The following is a 21,261-nucleotide window of genomic DNA, read 5'->3' on the forward strand; positions in this document are numbered from 1 at the left end:
CTAGCATTAGTGGTAAGTAAGGGGTTGATCCACAGGGAAATGCTTGTGTGACAAGTAGAATTTTTATGACAATGAAGATTTTTGGGATTTGGTTTGTGAGTTATAAAAACAATTTAATAATTCTAATTTCAAACAATAAAGTAAAGACTAAAGTTTAAGGGTTTAACTTCTTGATTTAGTGGGTTGAAAATATGTTTTTAATCAAGTTTTATGATGAGAAAAAGTCTTTCGATTTAGCTCCAAAATTTCTGGGCATAGGAACTATATAGTTATTAATATGGTTTAGGAGATTCGGCTTCTGGGCGTAGAACTCGACCATACTACTAACTTTCTGATATAAGCTTATGACTTCCAACTTATTTTGAACAAGAAGCAATCATACAAGATTGACATGGTTCATCATCCTAAGGAGTGACTAGGTCTCGAAGGAATCCTAATAAAGTTAGCTTCTGGGCTACTCATTACTACCATGAAATCATACTTCACAAGTATTCAATACATTCAATCAACATAAATTGTCCATGGATTGAGATCGAAATGAACTTTCGATTCCTTACCATGGAACTCACATAATCATTCATGTACATATTTTTACTCAACCCACTTTCCCCAAAAGCAAATCAATAAGTTAACTACATCCCCAAACTCTAGAAAATGGACTACCCACTCATGATCATGGAACAAAACGCATAAACTATTGTAACATACATGATTCAATAAACTAGAATAAGTATGAGCTTAGATTAACTTACTACCCTCAATTATAGAGGAACAAGTATGAGCTTAGAATAACTTACTACCCTCAATTATAGAGGGGTTGAAATTCACAATAATGAGAACAAGAGCTTCAATATTCAAATGATACAAATACTCATCAAGTTGTACACTTAAACCCACAAAATTTTGGAATATCTAAGTACTTTGATTGATTACCAAATGAAAACCACTTCCAACTACTAGTGTTTATGAACTAAATTACAACTTAAAGCTTGAAACAAGGAATGAAAATACTAAAGAAAGTGTTTATATGAAGACTAGACAAGTTTCTGAAACTTAGGAACTACTTAGAATGCATTAAAGGATGAATATGTAAAGGAAGAAGAAAGGATGAAGCTAAGTTCAGCTTATGAGCTGATGGGTGTGCCTTCCTTTGAGATCCTTGCGGTATTTATAGCCAAAATCAAGAGTTTATCCACTTGCCTTCATGATGATTGTAAGGATGGTCAAGCAAGTAATCTCCCCCGTCATTAGCATCAGAATGCACAGGAGTAAGAAGGCTGAAGCACGTAAGGGAAGGGATTGGAGGAAACTTGAGGCAAGAATTCATGGGCAAAAAATGAACAGTAGCTTCTTATTTTTACAATGTTGCGGCTCATTTTTACAATCGAGCCGCTCGAGCGAGCCAAGGTCGAGTGAGTTGCGGCTCATGTTCTGTCCTTTGCGTCTGTTGCTTCTTATTTTTACAATGTTGCCCCATTTATCCCCCTTCGCCTATATATATGTATTTCCATATTTTTGTAGAGTATGAGTGCCAAGCTACAAGTTTGAGCTACAATAAACTAATAAATCAAAGGTAATGTCACTTACTTGAATACAACGCTTTTTCTTTCTTATTCCTTTTTTGGCAACTTACAATCGCGTTTCACAAAAGCCAGAGAGTTCAAAAAAACTCTCAAAATATATGCAGATGAAGATATATTACACAAGTACCCCAAAAAATAAAAATGAAAGAATCAACATCTCGTTGTCCCCCAAGGCTACAACAATATGAGGCCAGCTACATAGTCCATAACGAATCAATCCAAAGCTAAAGCTCCTAATCAAGCATAACATGGGTTCAGTGCCAAAGCTTCTTGATATATCATTTCTTTCATCTCTTCTTCACCCAAGACTTGTTGCTCGAATTCAAATGAAAAAGCCTCTTGGCATACAGGTTCATCAGCTATATCATGTAATCTAGCAAGATAAGGATGTGATAGTGCTTCTTCCACTGCACATAACCAAAGTAAAGAATACATTAAATCACATCTACACAGATACAGACCTAAATTTTCATCAAAATTTTGGATAAATCAAATGTATCGGAAGATCAAGATTGATTGGACCTAATCACTTCCTCTATGTGAAACCTTAATGGTTCCATGAACAGCTTCAGGAAGTGGTGTAAGGTGCGCACTGCACAGTCCCTAAAGGCTAGAGTTCAACTATATATCCTAGAACTATTGCACTACTTTCTAATATTTTGAGAAGAACATTGGTTTCAAGAAATAAACTTACCAGTAATTCTCCGAGTGGGATCAAATATCAGCATCCTCTCAATAAGATCAATTGCTAAGGGATTAACATGGGGAAAACTTTGTCTTAATGGCTGACAAGGTTGTGGCGGAAGTTGCCGGATGTATCTTCTTGCATCTTCATTTTGAAGAAATCCTAGATCAGCTTCAGTGGGTGTCCCAAGCAGCTGATAAATGAAAAGGAAAATTAGTAAGAAAATGCAAATTGTGGCATTGATTGGACTTTTATCCACATATTTCTATTAGTATTATGTCCATATCCTCTATCTTCATGAAGGGTTAGAAAAGCATGATATAACTTGTAGACAGTATCACAGCAGGGGACTCTCTCTTTTCAGGTCAAAAAATTATAAATAAAATAATTGTAAAACTTATGATCAACAACAAATGGAGTTGAATAGTTCTGTCTTGGAAAATCTCACCTCCGTCAACAGGCGCATTTGATGAACATGGTCCTTGCCAGGAAACAAAGGCCTTCTGTTCATGAGCTCCATGAATATACAGCCCACAGACCACAAATCAATTACAGCAGTGTAATCAGAAGAATTAAGCAACAGCTCAGGTGCTCTATACCATCTAGTGACAACATATTCAGTCATGTGTTCGTTTTCTGAAGTCGGCCTTGCAAGGCCAAAATCACAAATCTTAAGATCACAATTTGCATTAATCAATAGATTGCTTGGTTTCAGATCTCTATGGATGACATTTGCTGAATGGATGTACTTAAGCCCACGAAGTATCTGGTACAAGAAGTACTGCAAGCATATATAGAAGATATTGTAATGAATGAAGCAATATACAACACACATGACAAAACAAGTATTAACATTGTTAAAAGCAAAAAAGAAGACATGGACGCCTAACTAACCAAAATCATCTTACAATGTTTATATTTGACAAATCAAGCCAACCGAGTGTCGTAAAAAGTCTCGTTAGACCACATATAAGACTAAGAATTTACTCTAGATTTACCAAAATACCTACTAGAACAAGTAATTTGTGGATTGGCATATATACTCCTAAACAAAGGCTTCTTGTTTTGACAAATTGTGTATACCCCATTACCAGATTCCTATTTATGCCACAGATTTAAGACTTGTGCGACATCATTTGGCTGGCAAATAAATTAAAGACTAGTAGAGTGGATTTTACCTGACAATGTTCTTCTGATAAACTCTGATTGGATCTGATTATCTGATGAAGATCAGTGTCCATAAGCTCAGTTGCAACATACACATCATTAAATTCTCTTCTTAGTGGGGGAGGAACTACATCTCTTAATCCTATTATCTGATTTCAAGTCAACATTAACAATTTATTAGTATTTTTTCAAAAAAATTTCCAACAAAAAACATAAAGATATCTTATCTTACACACTCCTACTATAAGTTATAATTATTTGATTGTCACCAAATAAGTCAATTATGACATATGTTTTAATAAAGCAAAATAAATTAATTGGTTCAACAAGAATGACCCAATTCCACAATTAGAAAGTAAAAATGTTGATGAATCCTAAAACATGATCACATATTAGTAAATAGAAAAATATCAAGAATAAGTATTGTTATGTGATTGACTGATTTCCAGATGATTGTCATCCATCATTAGAATAAAGAAATCACTTTAACAAAAGTAGTTAAATAAAGATGAACATACATTTTCATGATCAAAATGGCGGAGAATTTTGATCTCACGAAGGGTACGCTTAGCATCCATATAATTATCAAATGCATTAGCAATCTTCTTCATAGCAACCATCTCCTTAGTCTCCGAATTCAACACAGAACTGATCAAAAATCAGCAAAAACAAGTTCAAGCAAAATTACCCAAACAAATCAATAAAAACTAAAAAGGAAAAAAAGAAGACGATTACCAGACGATGCCATAAGCACCACGACCGATTGGCATAATCGGAGGACGATACTTAGTAGTAACCTCAAACAAATTACCAAAAATATTATACTGTATAAACTGGCCTCCATGAGTTAAAGCTGCCGGAAACTCAGGAAATTGACTACTTCCCGTCGAATTTTGAGCAGCGTCCACCATTGCTAATGAATGATCAATAATCAGTCAAACTTGTAATAAAATCTTTGAAAATTTGACAGTTTGAGGATGAGAAAGTGGAGGAAGAAGAGTAATTTATAGGGTTGAAGAAGATCAAGTCTAGAATGAAACGCGGGTGCGAGGAAAGGAGAAAGATAATGGGCGGGATGGGTTAAGGAAGACGCGCTTTTTGGTGGAAATTAAAGGAATAGCGTTGATTCTCCGCCCGCCATTCATTGTACAGTTGGCGTTCATTCTTGGGTCTTTTTTATTGGTGACTGCTTACTCTTTGTTTTGACTGCTTTTCACTTGTTAGTTATTATAGTAGTATTAATTTAATAATGGGTATCAAATAATGAATATCATTATTTTGTTATTAGTTTGATGGGTATATGATTTGGACCTTATTGCTTGTAAGTTGTAAAGTATGTAATAATTTCTCCATTCTAAAATACTCTAGTCCTAATATTACTCTTATTGACATTATTCATCGTTTAAGCTTATTTTATATATTGCAGCTAATGTGTACGAAAAAATATTGTCAAGTGGATTTTTATTTGAATCGTCTAATTACAAAATTTCATAATATTATATTTTTTTAATTTTTAGATGTTTATATTTCAATATAAAAATAATCGAAATAATACATTGGATTGTGTAAAAAGTTAAATATAGCAAGTATAGTGAAAGGGAGGACGTACTAAGGTGATAATTCAATATGATGTATATTAGCAATTAGCACTGGCATCGGATGAGATTAGAGATAGTCATGGGTCAGGTCTAGGATCCTACTAGATTTCGATCATAAACCTATTAATTTTTAATTTAACCATATCTAAACTAAGACGTTAGAGTTTGAAAATCTAAGAGTCGAACACAAACCTACCAATTCTGAAAAATTGAACTCTAGAGTCATATGTACATTTTAATTTAATTATTCATACTTCGAAAATTTTACATTTTCTTAGTTGTTATGGTCTTGCGATGGTTATCTTGATTGATAACTAGCAGCTTGGATGATGGTTATCTTGATTAATAACTAGCAGCTTGGATAATTTGTGAAAAACTGAAGAAGAAAGGTCGTTACTCGTTGAGATATTCCAATTTACTTGTAACGTTTGTCTTTTCAAGCAGTCTAATGCATTAATTCAATACTTAATATCTCTAATTATATATAATAAAAAATTATAAAAATTTGATATTAATAATCTTTGCAATGAGACGAATCAAACAAGATCTCACTTGACTATGTTTTAAATACATATTAAAAACTTATCACAAATTAAGAATGATGAATACATAGTGTCATTTTTCTAATGTTACAACTAATTTAGACCGGAGGAAGTATAACCAAGTGTAATACATAATGGATATTGTGTATTTTAGTCTCAAGATCCATTGGTTTTTTTTGGATGTAATAACATTTTATTTTTTGTTACACGTTACTTGTTTAAAGTTTATTTTGCTTTGAATCTAGCTTAAATAGAACTCGATCAAGGAATGTTGATAAACTTTTCTTTAACGGTAAACTTCTTTAAAAAGTAATAGCATCCTGTTTATACTGCGATCACCTTATTAGGCTTGTTTTATAGGCCAAGGTCAAGTTAAATGGATTGAACCCACAAACAAAGCGAGCCATGCACAAAGGTTAGAGGGAAATACTCAGATAAGTGACACTAAAACTACATAAGAAGAGGTACATACAAATCACAACACAAATTGGACTATGATCGAGCCATTGAAATAAGTAAGTAGCAGAAAAAATTTAATAAAATAAATTACGGATATTTCATGATATACCACTGAGTTACTTCGAAATTCATCATATACCACACAAAATGTTCTAATTCACCATATACCATTGAGTTTTTGTCCGTTAGTACAAAATACCATTAATGACAACTGTCGTCAGTGTGCCGTTTGTGGTAAATTACCGGTATGCCCTTACGCATTCAACTAGCGCCATTGTTAGGGTTGAGTTCCCCAAACACAACGTATATCTTCAAAAAATTGACCCCCCATCTTTCTTCTTCTCCATTCAAGAAACTCTATATTCGTCATCATTGATCTAGAACCCATAAAATCCATCAAAAATTTGCAAAGCGTCGATTTGTGTGAAGTGAATTGCAGGTCTGTGAAGTGATTTGGAACCCAAAAACAGGTGGTCGTGACTAAATTTCGCACAAAGTTCGCTAATTCGTTGGATTAAGCATACGCAAGGTATTACTATCCTTATCCATTTGCATTTCGAGTTTTAATTTTGTATTTTTTTGCAAAATTGAGTTAGGGTTATGGTTTAGTGTGATGTTTTGCATGCAAATTTGAATTATGCTAAAGTGATGTGTTTTTGTTTTGTATGCGATTTATAGTTTGGATTGTGATGTAATGTGTTGTTGGTAAATGTTGTTGGGATGAGTACAATGTGGTTGTTAGTTCGTGCTCCGGGGAATAATTTTGATATGAGGATGGTTGACACTGATAAGACCAATTTGATGGAGTTGATTGAGTATATGTTTAAGGATTCAGTGAAACAGATTGTATATCTCCCTAAATACTTCACCCTGTTTGTCACTAAACCTAGAACAAATCGTAAGTTAGAGTTAGTTGATGATGGGGTAATGTTAAAAATGTGGGAATGGAATGAAGGGAAGAGTGAAATTGAAGTGTTTATAGAAGAGACAGAAACACCATCTCTTGTGTTTCAGTCTGCAGAAGCTAGTTGGGCAAAAAATTTGAAGAACAGGGCTGAAAAAATTAGGCTAATGGAGGAAGAGAATAGAAGGATGACAGAGGAAGCAGAAGCTGAGGAGCAACTTTTGGCCTAGCAGGCATATACTGTGATTGTAGAGGTCCCTGTTTTGAATGTTGATGATGATGGGATTGAATATGTAATAGTGTTTGCAACCTTAGCAGCTGATAAGGTTTTTCCAGGAGATTCACAACCTCAACCTTCACAACCTACATGCTCACAAACATCTCCACGAAATAACCCTCCAAGCAGAAAAAAGCTTACTCCAAAGAAGAAGAAAATACCCCTGCACAGTCAACCCAACAGTAGCCTAGACAACCAACCCAGCCCAAAGAACAAACCAGGCTTAAACCCAAAGAGTGGAGGGTGCCTAGAAGCATTGCTGTTATGTTTGACCTTGATGTTGGCAAGAAAATTATAGCAGGGAGGCAAATCAACACTAGAGGCAAAAAAAACTTGGTGGTTGAAGAAATTGATGTTGAGTCTGATGCTTGGCCTTCTGATGATAGTGAGGATGGTGATTATGAAGCTTCTGATGTTGAGGCTGATTCTGATATGAAGTTGGACAGTGAGGATGAGTACATTGTGAGAGAAGAAGATGTTCGTGATAATATACATGAGAAGACCTTTGAGGATTACTTAGATGGGTCTCATGTGTTAGACAAAATGTACAAAAATGGTAAAATCTGGTCTCAATTACCATTTGGATCTATTGTTCTTGAGGAGTGGTTGATTTTTGAAACCAAAACACAGTTTCTAGATGTATTCAGAGATTACTGCATACAAGAGGGCTTCTATGTTTCAGTTGACCATGTTGACAGTAAGAGGTATATAGAAAGGTGTTTGATGAGGGATTGCACTTAGAGGATTCTTGCTTCAGTTCTAAGAGACAAAGTCAGTTGGGCCATAAAGAAGCTAGAAGGAGAGCATGCAACTTGTGGGAGGCTGGAAGAGAATCCTATGGTCTCTTCAGCATGGCTATGCAGACAATTGTTTCAAGACTTAGAGGCAAACCTAGATGTCCCAGTTGATTCATTACAGAGGTTGTGCATGGAAAAGTACAGGATACATGTGAAGTTGAGATTGTTATACAAAGTGAAGAGTTTAGCTAGGGGCTCTGGTTACATGGACTGACAGTTTGCAATTTAAGGCCTGTTTCATATCTTTTGCAGCTCAAGTGAGAGAATTCTTAGGTGGTTGTAGACCTATCATAGGAATAGATGGTGCACATTTAAGTGGGTATTACAAAGGGGTTATGGTCACTGCAGTTGCAATAGATGGGAATAATGAGATCTTTGTGTTAGCCTATGGGATTATTGACACAAAGAGCATAGATTTCTGGACTTATTTTTTCAGAAACTTAAGGTGCTTGTTTGCTCAGTATGAATCTCAGAAGGATGACTGGACTTTTATCAGTGACAGGATAAGGGTAAGTTTCTTCTTTGTCTTTAATTTGAGATCATGAAGCTGTTTATTAACTTAGTCTTGTTTTTTAGGGGGTTGAAACAACATTGTTTGAGGTGTTCCCAAGAGCTACCAGGAGAATATGCTACCAGCATTTGTACTCAAATTGCAAGGTTGCAGGATGGAGTGGGGCAGCATTTCATAAGATGTTTTGGATTGCTGCAAATGCCTACAATGAGTACGTTTTTGAAAAAGCTATGTCCAAAATAAAAGAGTCTGATGCAGCAGCATATGACTATCTCAAAAATGTAGAAGAGCAGTGGAGTGTGCACATGTTTAACAGGACAGTTTGTTGTGATCATAACACAACAAACTTTGTAGAGTCATTCAATGCAATAACAAAGGTCAACAGGGACATGCCTGTGTTGACATTGCTAGAAGGTAAATTTATGTTCCTGTTTTGCTCATTTAAATGCAAAAAAAATTGTTGTTGCTTATTGTGATTTTTTTTTGTTTTTTGAATAATTAAGCTGTCAGGAATTGGTGCATGAAAAGGATGGGTTTCAGGTTCGATAAAGCAGTAAGCATGGAACCTAATGAGCTAACAGAGCATGCAAATGGGTGCTGGCGACTAGGACTGATGATTCTAGGTTCTGCCATGTCACTACACCTGGTGGTGGAGAGTTTGAGGTGAGGGATGGCCATGTCAAATTCCCTGTCACCCTTGGAAATATGACTTGTGGGTGTGGGAAATGGCAAGGATCAAGGATCCCTTGCAAGCATGGTCTAAGGGTCATTTACAACAAGAGACTTGATCCTAAGGACTTTGTCTCACCTTTCTACTAGGGGGCTGCATACTAACTCACTTATGGAGATCACATCCACCCCATGACTGATCCAACTCACTGGCCTTCACTAGATGTGCCAGAAATTGCACCACCCCAAGGGAAAATAAATGTTGGCAGACCACCTAAGCAAAGGAGAAGAGGTGCTCATGAAGCAAAAAAAAAAGGAAAGAGGCATAAGAATAACAAATGCAGCCTATGCAAAGAACTAGGCCACAATGCAGTGACATGCAAGGCAAAAAAGGCATCATCAAAGAAGGCAGAACATGCAGCTTCCTCTTCACAGAAAGGCAACACAAGGGGAAAGAGAAAGGCTGCTACTTAGCATTGTTTAGTGTCATTTTTTTGGTGAACAGTATTTATTGTCAAGTTGTTTTTGAACAAAATGTTAAGTACTTGGTTTGTATGACACTTCTTTTATTTATCATAATTCCAACGGCTATATTTTTTAAATATTTGACGCAAATAAAAAAAGTAATGGTATATGGTGAATTATTAATTTACCACAAACGACATACTGACGGCAGTTTTCATTAATGGTTTTCAGTGCTAACGGACGAAAACTCAATGGTATATGGTGAATTAGAACATTTTGTGTGGTATATGGTGAATTTCGAAGAAACTCAGTGGTACATCATGAAATATCCAAATAAATTAAAAAACTAACTAGTGCATAAAGAGGTAAGTGAAAGGTAACAATCAAAAGTTTAAGACATGGATTGGGTGCCTCAAACTACTTTAATCCCTCGTCAGAAACTCAAAGAAGTGCAACTCACACAAATTGATCTTTATTTGCTCCTCCGATGTTCTTTTAGATCTACCTTAACTTCTCTTACCCTTCATTATGAGGTTTTCCACTATCCTCATGGGTGCATCGATAGTCTTTCTCTTCAAATGTCCAAAACCACCTTAACTTGTTTTCACGCATCTTTATTAATAGTGGGAAAACTCCTAACCTATCTCTCAATTTTTAGTCCCCATAATTATTGAGTCACCATATCTAACACTTTTCTTATTTTATTATTTTGATATTTGATTTAAAAAAAAAATTAGTTAGCAGTTATCAATTTTAATGCATAATTGGTTCTTTTCTGATTTTGTGTAACAACGATACTTATCTACTTTTTTTTTCTTTTACTCCATTCGTTCTCTAACGTTATTTTTATTTGGAATATTTCACTTCAAGGAAAGAGAAATTTAATTAAGGTTTTCGAGACATATTTAGAAGATAAAATATATCCATATGAGATTTCATTAGATTCGTCTTAATGTATACTTTTTTATTATGTATGTTTAGAAATACTTGTATGGGTTGGTCTCATGGTGAAAAGACTTCTCGTACAGGACAAGCGAAATTCTCAATGTGAGTGAAAATACTCGCAAAAGACGATCAAATCGATTGGGCCTAGGTCGAGTTGCACGATTTGTACGAATATATCAATTTTTTGATTTTTTTTAAATATTAATATTTATTTGATTAATAATTATTTTATTTAATAATTTAAAATAATTTTTTATTTAATTAAAATTTGAATTTAATCAATAACAATTTTAAAATTTAATTATTATAAATAATTTTTAGTTTTGTAATAATAATTTTTTATTTTATTTTATTTTCTAAATTTAATTAATATTTATTTAAAATTTAATTATTATTTTGAGAATAAATTTATAGCAATATTTTAAAATTTAAATAATATTTATTTTAGAGAGAAGTTAGAGAGATAAAAGTATGTAATGAATTAAAGACAAAGACAATATTGAAAATTTATTTTATTAAGAGTGACGATATATTAAACACAAATCCAATATTTTATGAGATCGCAAAAGAGATTCTTTAAATTTCCAGTTAGCATAAGATGAATTTATACATGTTCATTCAAGTTATCGGCTCAATTGTAAGTTTAAAATCAATTTCAGTATCAACTTTGGATTTTACTTTGTCCGTTCCACTATAATTGCTACATTTGACTTTTTACGCAATTTAACGTGTTATTTTGATTAATTATATATTAAACTATACACATCTAAAAATTATAAAAGTTAATATCATAAAAATACGCGATTAGACAATTCAATCAAAATCTCAAGTGATTATATTTTTTTCTTACACATTAGCCGCAATATACAAAATAAACTTGAATGATAAATAGTGTCAAAATTTGTTATGTAGTGAATATTTCAAAACGGAGGAAGTATATAGTTATTATATCATTTTGAAGTCAGGTAAATATCGAATCGTCGTTTGAACACCTCAAGATGGGTGGTTCTTGTTCAGAGGCTAGAACAGTGCATGAAAAACTTGAGCATCAACAAACACTAAAATTTGCATAAGGTATAAAACGCAAATCAGAACATTGGCTAACATCGATATCCATCTTTTATTAACGAAGCAAAATGATCAACATCATGACCAACCGAAACACAAACTAGAAGCTCTTCTACACACTCCAAAAACCATCACTCGCAAAAAGATACAAAGAGTGTCCAAACCCTCACGCAAGGCAACCATGCGTATGTGCTAAAAGAACTCCCATATGGCCACATCATATTCTAAATGCAAAACACCAAAAGATGCAGCGATGCTACCCTCTCTTTAAAATCTCCAGCTGCTTAAGCATCAGCAAACCTAGAAGAGAGACACAAAAAAAAACGTCTTAGGACCAACATCTAGCATAACATGATAATTTTGCTATCTTAATTTCCACATCTTGAAAAACATGATTAGGATCATTACCCAAGTTCGGAGAGTTTCAGGTGTGCTTCAGCATAGTCAGCAAAGAATGCATCCTCATCCTGATGAAGGAAATTTCGCAGTTAAGTCATAAGTGCAGATAGCATAGTGATGAAATTAGATTTTCCATTTTGCTCTATCCTACAGTAAAAATAAACCATCTGTTTGCAGAAATATGCACATCTAGCAGTAGCAGGGGGAGAGTACCAACGCCAAAGAAAGGATGGTGGTTTGGGGGGCGAGGGTGTAGGTTTGACCAGATACTATCTAAATTCACGTTATCTTATGCAATGTAGTATATCAAATTAGGTGAAACAAAAAACATACAGCAGCATATTTCTCAACAAATGGGCGGAAGACAGGGTCAGACAGAAGAGCCTTGTCAGATGGTAGTTGCAAGAGACCTTCCTTCTCACCACTCAACAGTTCCCTGCCATTATGTGAAACAAAAATTGTTGATAACATGTCGCCATATTACTGCCTTATGAGAAAACAGAGTTCAATATATAAAATGAACTTACTTGAAGTAGGAGTTGTCAAAGACCAGTGGGTTGGCAGTCCAAGGTCCCTCGAAACCAGAGCGCTCCTTGTGGCATCTCCCCTATACAAGTTTGTAGAAAGCCAATGCATTAACAACGATTAAGGCGTGGAGAAAATATAACCCACCGCCATGAATAAACGTTAGACATACCAAGGTGTGGCCTCCAGAGAGAGCAACAATGTCCTGCTCAGTTAGACCCATTTGCTTGATGAAGACATCCCTCAAGTGGTCAGAACCTGCAACAGTTCCAACACATTTAAGATTTCCAGCCTACTATATGAGGTTTACCTTTTCCAAATAGAATCTTATGAATACTAGTCAGTTCAAATAGAATGATGCATACCCTTGGTGGCATCAGGGAGCCGGCCTTCTTGGGGTGGCTCTGGCTTGTCCTGGAATAACAAGAAAATTCAATCATGAGCAATGATCCAAGATTTTTTATATGGTATAAGAGCATAAGAGCCTGATGCAACACTATCATTATCAAGCATGCCAAAAACATGAAAAAACTGTTGCAACTGTCGAACAATGTAAGAAAGGTGAGATATGAAATAATCACAAACCTCTCTGCCTGGGTGGAAGGGAACTTCAGGTCCACCAGTGACCTCAACAGCTACAACTCCAGCCAACTATATCACATTTACAGGGAAAAAGTTAGTAATAGTAAACAGCCAACAAAACAAAACAAGAATTGAAAGTTGTCCCATAGGTCCAAAACATTGTATGAAGGCTATACCTGGTAGAAGTCGGCATAAGAGATATTGGGGAATTGTTCTTTTAGGGGCTCCAACAATCTAACAGCAATGTCAAGCCCATTGTTGGCACCATGAGCCAACTCAGCCTTGTGCCTCATTGTACCAAAGGGTCCTCCAGTCCTTGATTGCACATCAAAGGTACCAGCAGAGTGCCATCTGTTCAACAAACATACAAGCATCAATCAATTCCTATTCATGCAAATCAAAGCGTCCCACAAACAATCTCAATACACTTACGCAAGACGAAGCATGAGAGGAGCGCATTGTTTCTCAGCAATCAAACCCCTAAGCTTTCTCCTGGCCTTCTCAATAGATTTCTGGTAATCCTCGCTAACAGCTGGGTAGCTCTTCCCCATGGCTTATATTGAAGTCTGATAAATCAAAAGACAAAATCCAATGAACACCTATTACTCGAGCTTTTACAATCAATCACTTATAAAGGGGACAATCATTACTATTATCAAAAATTGATTTGAAATCATGATCCTTATGATACATAAACAGAAAAAAAAATTATCAAAGCCGTTAGCAGATTGCGGCGAGTTGTTCACTTATAAGTTACTAGCACTACTTAAATGTTCATTGCCTGCCTAGATAACAAAAGCAAGAATTTCTATACATCTTTCGGTCAATCAAACTTATAGCATATCATTTTCTCTCAGTTTGAGATACTAGTATTTCCAATTTGGAAATCCAATAATTTTGCCTCCCAAAAATTTTGGGATATTTTCATTGATAATGTTCCTAGCATGTTTGTCCTATTATCACATCACATAAATGATAAATCTAAATAGAACGCGGTAAAAGTTATTTCAATTTTTTTTTGTCATAACTCATACCTTTTCCTTACTTCTCGTCCACACATTCAAAATACTTCTATTATTTTGGTCGTAATTCACACTTTCCTACCTTCCTACCTTCCCGTAAAATAAATAATTTTTAACACTTTTATCCAATTTTTTCTTAAACTATTTTTTAACTATGACACTAAAGAATAATGTCTAAGTTGGCTGAATAGTGGTAAGAGACTTTTCAACGTACATGAAATGTATATATGATAACAATTTCTTAAACTATTTCAGATCATCTATTTTCTTAATAAAGTACTTTACTAAATTCAGAAAAATAGTGGTAAGAGACTTTTCAACGTACATGAAATGTTTATATGATAACAATTTCTTAAACTATTTCAGATCATCTATTTTCTTAATAAAGTACTTTACTAAATTCAGAAAAATAGTGGTAAGAGACTTTTCAACGTACATGAAATGTATATATGATAACAATTTCGAACCATCAAAAGAGATTAAAAAAAGTAGAAATAGCAAAAAAAAAAACATCAGATGAGTGAACAAAGCAAATATCGCTCATAAATCCTCTGTAGCCCATATTTCCACAGCGATCATCGAAGTATAAGATAAGCAAGTAAACACTTCCAGCTTATTTTGGGGGAAATAGTGATTCAATCATTCCAGATCGATGTTTACTTGAAAAAATCAGAATCGGACGCTATAAATCACGAAATGTGTCATGAACAAAAGCATATCATACGATGAACAACTCAACACAAACTATCAAAAAATTTAACGAAAATGAGAGCAAAGAAATCAAACAATAAAATGAAAACAAAAAAAAATACAATCGCATAGATCTGAATCAGATTTAAGATGATAATGAGAGAAAAAAGCTGACGAACCTGAAAAGATGAAAAAATGGAAATTGAGATGAAGAATCACAGAAATGCAGAAAGGTGAGCACGAGGAGAGCACAAGTTCAGTCAATGATATTGAATGAAAAATGAAGATGATATAAAGAAGACGGGGTTTACGAAGATTCTAGTAGTTTAATCTGAGCCGTTGAGTTGGCTGAAAACGAGCGGCTGAAAATGATGTTTGAAGTCGAGGCTTTTGATTGGTCGAGCCTTGTTGGAGGATGCTTGCTTGACTTTTATAAGGGGGTTAAGGTTGGAATGTGGGTAGTAGGTGGAGATTTTTAAAAGTTTTTCTAATCAAATGATAATTATTTTTTAATTATTATCATATCATATAAATGTGAAAAGAATATTACTAAAATGATCCGCCTTCATTCTATCTCTTTTGCCTTCTTCTTATGATTCATTTCCTTTTGCTTTTTTATTTATTAGCATTTATTATTTCCATCAACTCCATCTAGGTGGGTTAAAGGAGAATCTAAAAGAAAACAAATTAATATCCATATTACGAGGAGGTTACGAGTGAAGAAATTCCTTCAAATTGAATATCACATTGTAATTAAGGACCATGCAAAGGTAAAGTTTAAAGACAGAAAACACAAAAACATACAAATACAGTATCAATGGAAGACAAAACTAATCAAACTACAAACAAATAAAACGGAAAAAACTAATGAGTCTCAAATACACTAATTATTATTATGGAGTAACATTTAAGGAAAAAGTTGTTTGTTAACAAGAATAATAACATATTTGAATGAGTATATTAGAAACGAAATAAAAAATAGAATTAATATATAATATTCCCTCTTTTTTTTTGTTCTTCTTACACAGTTTTCAAAGTAAATTTTGAGCCTTAATATCTAAATACGTATCATAAAAAATAATAATAAAAAAATATATGATAGAAAAGTATATATTAAGATGAATCTAACAAGATCATACATAGATATATTATCATCTATATATATCTTAAAAATCTTAATCAAATTTCTCTCTTCAAAATAGAGTATTTTAAACGGAAAAAATATTAGGAAATGGAGGAAGTACATTAAAAGTGTGATTTAATAATAATTTTAAATTTTATGTTATATTAGGTAATACTCACTTATTAATAAAGTCATGAGGGGGTTATTTAATAATATATTTAATGAATAGATTCTTCCATCATGCATCATGCTTTTGCTATATAATCTTCCTGATATAAGTGTGGTAAAACAATTAATATATCATCTTTGAAAATTAGTCCATATCGACTTGTATCTATTTTGATATAATGTGTGGCAAAGAACAAAGGTAATTAGGTAATCAATTCATGCTCAACCTAATATTGTCTCATAACTAAATAGGTATTCAATTACTTTGGTGAATAATCGGACTCGATATCAAATATTATGGACCATAGATCGAGTTTGAGTGATGTATGTGTCAGGATTAGGGATTTTAATTCAAGGAAAAAAATAATTATTAAATAATTTAGAGTTTAAAGATTAGTTAATGAGTCAGGATTAAGAGATCGGTTCCTGATTCAGAGAGTATGAAGTTACTTAGTAGGGAAGAAAATTAAAGAGAGACAAAAGAACAATGCATAAATTAAAAGCTGCCCCATAAGTACATTTACAGTATATAGTTCACTCGACCGTAATGCAAAGACGTTTACTTTTTTAGTAATGGGATAGGTGTCAGCCTCTAAATGTACCGCTGAGAGACCAACGACAATTTGACACTTCAGTGGTTGTAGCCGTTTATACATATTTTGGGATTGATGAAGACATCCATTGAGGGCATTTGGGACATTCATTGATAGTCCAATAATGGGCTATAGATACTCCAATTTAAGCCCTTAAGAAGTTAACTAATTCTCAATAGAAAATACAATTCACTCAAGCATAAGAATCAAACAATTTATCACTTGTGCATGAATTAAGAACTAAAAATATTTCATTAATCTTCAAAAGACAATTGGAACTTTGTAAGAACATTTATTGAATTAATTCAAGCTTTTGTTCATCAAATTCATACATTAAAAGCCTCACGCTAAAAAACCTCTAAGCAAATATCCACCAAGCTGCACCATTCACTTGGAGAGGACTTGTTAGGCAAATTACATCATAGAAACACTAACTTTGGTATTGGAGTAGGTCCCTGAAAAATCATTCTGGGCCCTCTTAACCCTTGGTAATTGTGCAGGTCAATTTGACATTTTAAAGAGTGGTCTTATTGCAAAATTTGGTTTGATAGCAAAAACAAACCCAAAGCCCAGCATAATCCCTTACTTAAGGATACATATTTGGACTAAACTTAATTTTGTTATTAATTAATTGGATTCCGTTCATATACATATACATATACGAGAGCAAGTTTGGTCCAATTAGAATTGATTCAAGCTCATTTATTTTTGTGGAATAAGACTTGAACATCTATCGTGTTCAAAAGTTGTAAATTTAGACCTAAACTCATCAAGTTTGATGGTCTAGGATAAATAATTTATTAATGATTCGTGAATTTTGACTTTCTTGCAAATAAACAGTTCTTTTAAAAATTGTGAATTAACAATAGATAAAATTGTATTGTTCTAAGTATAATTTTTTTAATAAGTTGCTTCAATAAAAAATTGTGGTTAATTCAACACCAATAATCACTTCTCATAACAAAACTATTTTGATTGATTTTTTTTTTTTTGCTTTATTTGTTGTTAATTGATTTATTGTTATATGTCTAAACTTATATATAAGGAAATACTACATATTGTTTTACATCGATTTTTTCTTAAGACATAATTGCCCTTAAAAATTTAGGCTAGAAAATTACATGAGAATATGTGTTAGCTTTTAGTTTTTCTTTTAGTAGTGTTAATTTATTTATTATTATTTATTTCGTTTAAAACTTGTATAATAACTTAATTATATACTTCATATGATTAGTAAAGTTTTATTGCTAAACATTCATAAATCGTATTTGGCATGGAAATATATCTTATTGGACTATTATAAGTTAAAGTAAGTAACTATCTTCTCGGTGCTTTTGAGAAAACACCTAAAGTCTAAAGTGTAAAAATTAATTTATAATTGAAAAATAAGACAAAATGTGTAAAAGGTAGAAATAAATGATTACCATACAAAAATTATATAAATGAAATTTAAAGGGGAATGTGACCATGACGAAAATTATGCAAAGACAAAATAAAATTCAAAATAAAATACCCAACCAATAAAAATATAAATTAGAGTATTTCTATTTCTATAAGAATAATAAAGCCTAAAGGGAGGTGCAATTGCCTTAAATTAAGCAATTACGTCTTTTTCAGGAGACCAAAAAGTAATGGGTTCATTTCAGCCATGAAATCAGTGTGAACACATTTTGGATATCAAGATTCCATATTCGTTTCGAAGTTCAGAATGACTCAACACCGTCTTATCATGAGATATTTATAATTGAGTCGGCCTAAATTATTTTGAAAAATTTATTCTTATATAAATATGAATTTAAATATTATTATATTTTAATATTTTTTATTCATAGGCTACTTGTATGAACCAATTTCATAATAAGACGGTCTCATATAAGACTCAGTATTTGAAGTTCAATCTTGAAATTTGGAAATGTGATGAGGACAACTTTACCTAGAGTATGTGCTTTCATATCCTTGGGATAGTACTCTCGTATTGTAGCGTTATTTATTCTTTTACTTTTATACAACCAGAAGTGTTATATATTTTTAAAAAGTTGTCCTAAATAATTTAATTTATTATTTATTTGCCGTGAATAAAAATTTACTATTAATTATTTTAAATAATTCAATATTTGTATAGTTTTTTTGACAGTATCTCTTACCACATTTTGATCGGCCACAGTAGATATCTACCACCAAAGATGAGTAGGGGATAGACCGAAAAAGCATAAGGAAGAAGAAGTAAGTGTAACAGTTAGTATGTACTTACGGTAGCCGACTAAAATTTAAAAAATATACAAAGGTTGGATTATTTAGAAATATTAAAAATGTTATTACAATTTACAAATATGTTACAACAACAAAGTATGAAATACAACATTATTTGTATTCCCTTTAAGAATGGCTATGGAACTCCTTTGATCATCAAGAAAAACATCACGAAGATTAGGTTGCAACGATGAATGTCGTTTGGTAACATGATATTATTAGAAGGCGCGTGTAAACACTTTTCTTTTGTGATATTTCTCCCATAAAGGTGCTTGAGATGATAAATGAAATTCACAATGAGATACAATCTATTACAATAATCCCTTAATACAAACAAAATGCAAGGTAAGACAATATATTGTAGATGGATTAAGCACTTAACGATGTAATGAAAGTTAATTCATGCAAAAGAGAAGCACGAATAATGCGTATGTTCAAGAAAGAAATCAGAATTTTATGGATGGATAGGTTGAATTCCCTTATGCACACCACCCTATTTATAGAGGTGTGTGTCAACCAATGACAGCTTATGAAACAAATAATGTTTCATCCGAAACCAAGCTATGAAACAAATTACTGTTTCAACCAAAGCTCACCTATAAAAAAAATGATGTTTCAACAAATATAACCAACATTTGAAGGTTACCAATTATTGGCAATGATTGGAATCAATCATTATTAACGAAATAAACTAACAAACAGCAAAATACAAGGCATGGGACTAGTGACAAGTCGTTGTTGCCTGATGAAGAGTCGTCGTCCAAAACGTCGACTCGACGTTCCCCCAAAAGTTGAGTCGACTTTTGTTTCTATCCCAAAATTGAGACATGCAGAGAACACATGACGAGTTGTCTTTTTCCGATGTTTCCAATTTTACATTTTTACTTTTTGGCATAATTTGGACTTTGTTGTTATTGCATCTTGTCCCACAACTATACATATTATGTGGTATGTATAATATAGGTCTTTTATACTCTAATGTCCAGCAATCGTCCCCCATTTAGAATATAATAGGAATTTCTCTTTTTACAAAATATTGTTTCATGTATCAATGCTAATGTCCATACATATTAAGTTAACGGCTTAACGCCTAATATAATACTCCTTACAAGCGATCGAGCTAGAATGATATCCCTTCAAAATTTGAATCAACTAGCCCATCCAACCACTTGAAGGTGAAAATACACATAAAACCAATAACACAAGGTCTTTACCTTGACACATTATAATGGCCATGTCCATAGCCATTCATATGTTTATCATAGTCGATATGTCAATCTTGACTACTTAAAGTGTAATCGTCCGAGTTAAAATGAACCAGATATTCACATGTAAATATGAATTCAAGGTTACATGTCGGACAGTTAAGTTAAACCGTATTCTAGAATCGACAACGTTCTAGTGACAAAAAAATAATTAAATGAGAACAATATTAATAAGTCAGCGAAAGTCTTAAATGATTACAACTCGAGAACATGTTGGCCTCCTCAAAATATTTAATGTCTAAAAGGAAAAAGTACTTGCGACAAAATAATAAAGTAAAGTTCATCAAACATTTAATAATAATAATCAAACTCATCGGATTGTTCAATTACAGGTTCTAGTGTCCACTTTTCACTCTTTCAAAGCCATCTGCAATCAACCTGCTATTTGTTGAATGACAACATTATTGCACATTCCAAGGAACACAAACCAGTACACGTTAGAGACTTCATACAGTGCATTATATAGGTTACATACAAGCAATGAATTCATCCTAACATGCAAAGGCTCTAACAATTTTAATTCATATTCCACTTTTCAATTTCCCAACTCATGTCGTTGCCCGTCCTATTCGGGTCGCCAGACTGTTACCAAAGTTTGGAGGAATACACATGGGAGAGCTAATCCCAAGGCAACCTCTGACCTAAGACGTTGCCCATCCTGTTCAGGTCGTGATAGGTAAAGTATGCATACCCCCATGTAACCGTAATAATCCAAAACTGCCGTGGGAACGATAATGATAATAATTCCAAGTCCAATGTAATAAACCCATAGAGTAGTAACACAATTATCCTCAATTTCCAAGTTTAACTCATTTCAAATTATTTGAGGTATCTAAGCCTTAAATGATGTGCAACATCACATCACATCACATCATAGAATGAAAACAACATTACTTTACATAACCAATTACAAAAGTATGGTCTAAGCGTGTACCTTAAAAGCACGACAACCCAATACACAATGACCACACATG

General features: G+C 33.3%; 2 protein-coding genes across 2 annotated transcripts; both read right to left on the minus strand.

Moving 5' to 3' along the window:
* Positions 1-1,583: 1,583 nt before the first annotated feature.
* Positions 1,584-4,679, minus strand: LOC130805509 (mitogen-activated protein kinase 3-like). Its single transcript, XM_057670284.1, has 6 exons — positions 4,171-4,679; positions 3,954-4,083; positions 3,447-3,584; positions 2,717-3,049; positions 2,278-2,461; positions 1,584-1,990 (listed from the first exon to the last, which is right to left on the minus strand). The coding sequence occupies exons 1-6, from the start codon at positions 4,344-4,346 to the stop codon at positions 1,821-1,823; spliced, it is 1,131 nt and encodes a 376-aa protein (XP_057526267.1). The 5' UTR covers positions 4,347-4,679; the 3' UTR covers positions 1,584-1,820.
* Positions 4,680-11,643: 6,964 nt separating this feature from the next.
* Positions 11,644-15,369, minus strand: LOC130805515 (L-ascorbate peroxidase, cytosolic-like). Its single transcript, XM_057670290.1, has 10 exons — positions 15,068-15,369; positions 13,609-13,742; positions 13,353-13,527; positions 13,180-13,245; positions 12,960-13,008; positions 12,767-12,852; positions 12,597-12,676; positions 12,403-12,505; positions 12,079-12,137; positions 11,644-11,970 (listed from the first exon to the last, which is right to left on the minus strand). Exons 2-10 carry the CDS (start codon positions 13,725-13,727, stop codon positions 11,955-11,957), a joined length of 753 nt encoding a protein of 250 aa, XP_057526273.1. The 5' UTR covers positions 13,728-13,742; positions 15,068-15,369; the 3' UTR covers positions 11,644-11,954.
* Positions 15,370-21,261: the final 5,892 nt, after the last annotated feature.

The sequence above is a fragment of the Amaranthus tricolor genome, chromosome 1 (genome assembly GCF_026212465.1).
Source record: "Amaranthus tricolor cultivar Red isolate AtriRed21 chromosome 1, ASM2621246v1, whole genome shotgun sequence".
Classification (NCBI taxonomy): Eukaryota; Viridiplantae; Streptophyta; class Magnoliopsida; order Caryophyllales; family Amaranthaceae; genus Amaranthus; species Amaranthus tricolor.

What these genes read in the sequence shown, in the direction of transcription:
- LOC130805509 (XM_057670284.1), bottom strand. Translation starts at nt 4,346, where the DNA reads ATGGTGGACGCTGCTCAAAATTCGACGGGAAGTAGTCAATTTCCTGAG. An exon ending in GGTGCTTATGGCATCGTCTG is followed by an intron (nt 4,084 to 4,170) that starts GTAATCGTCTTC and finishes ATTTTTGATCAG; the next exon opens with TTCTGTGTTGAATTCGGAGA. An exon ending in AAATGCGCCTGTTGACGGAG is followed by an intron (nt 2,462 to 2,716) that starts GTGAGATTTTCC and finishes TTCATTTATCAG; the next exon opens with CTGCTTGGGACACCCACTGA.
- LOC130805515 (XM_057670290.1), bottom strand. Translation starts at nt 13,727, where the DNA reads ATGGGGAAGAGCTACCCAGCTGTTAGCGAGGATTACCAGAAATCTATT. An exon ending in CTTATGCCGACTTCTACCAG is followed by an intron (nt 13,246 to 13,352) that starts GTATAGCCTTCA and finishes AATGTGATATAG; the next exon opens with TTGGCTGGAGTTGTAGCTGT. An exon ending in TTGTTGAGAAATATGCTGCT is followed by an intron (nt 12,138 to 12,402) that starts GTATGTTTTTTG and finishes TTCCTTCATCAG; the next exon opens with GATGAGGATGCATTCTTTGC.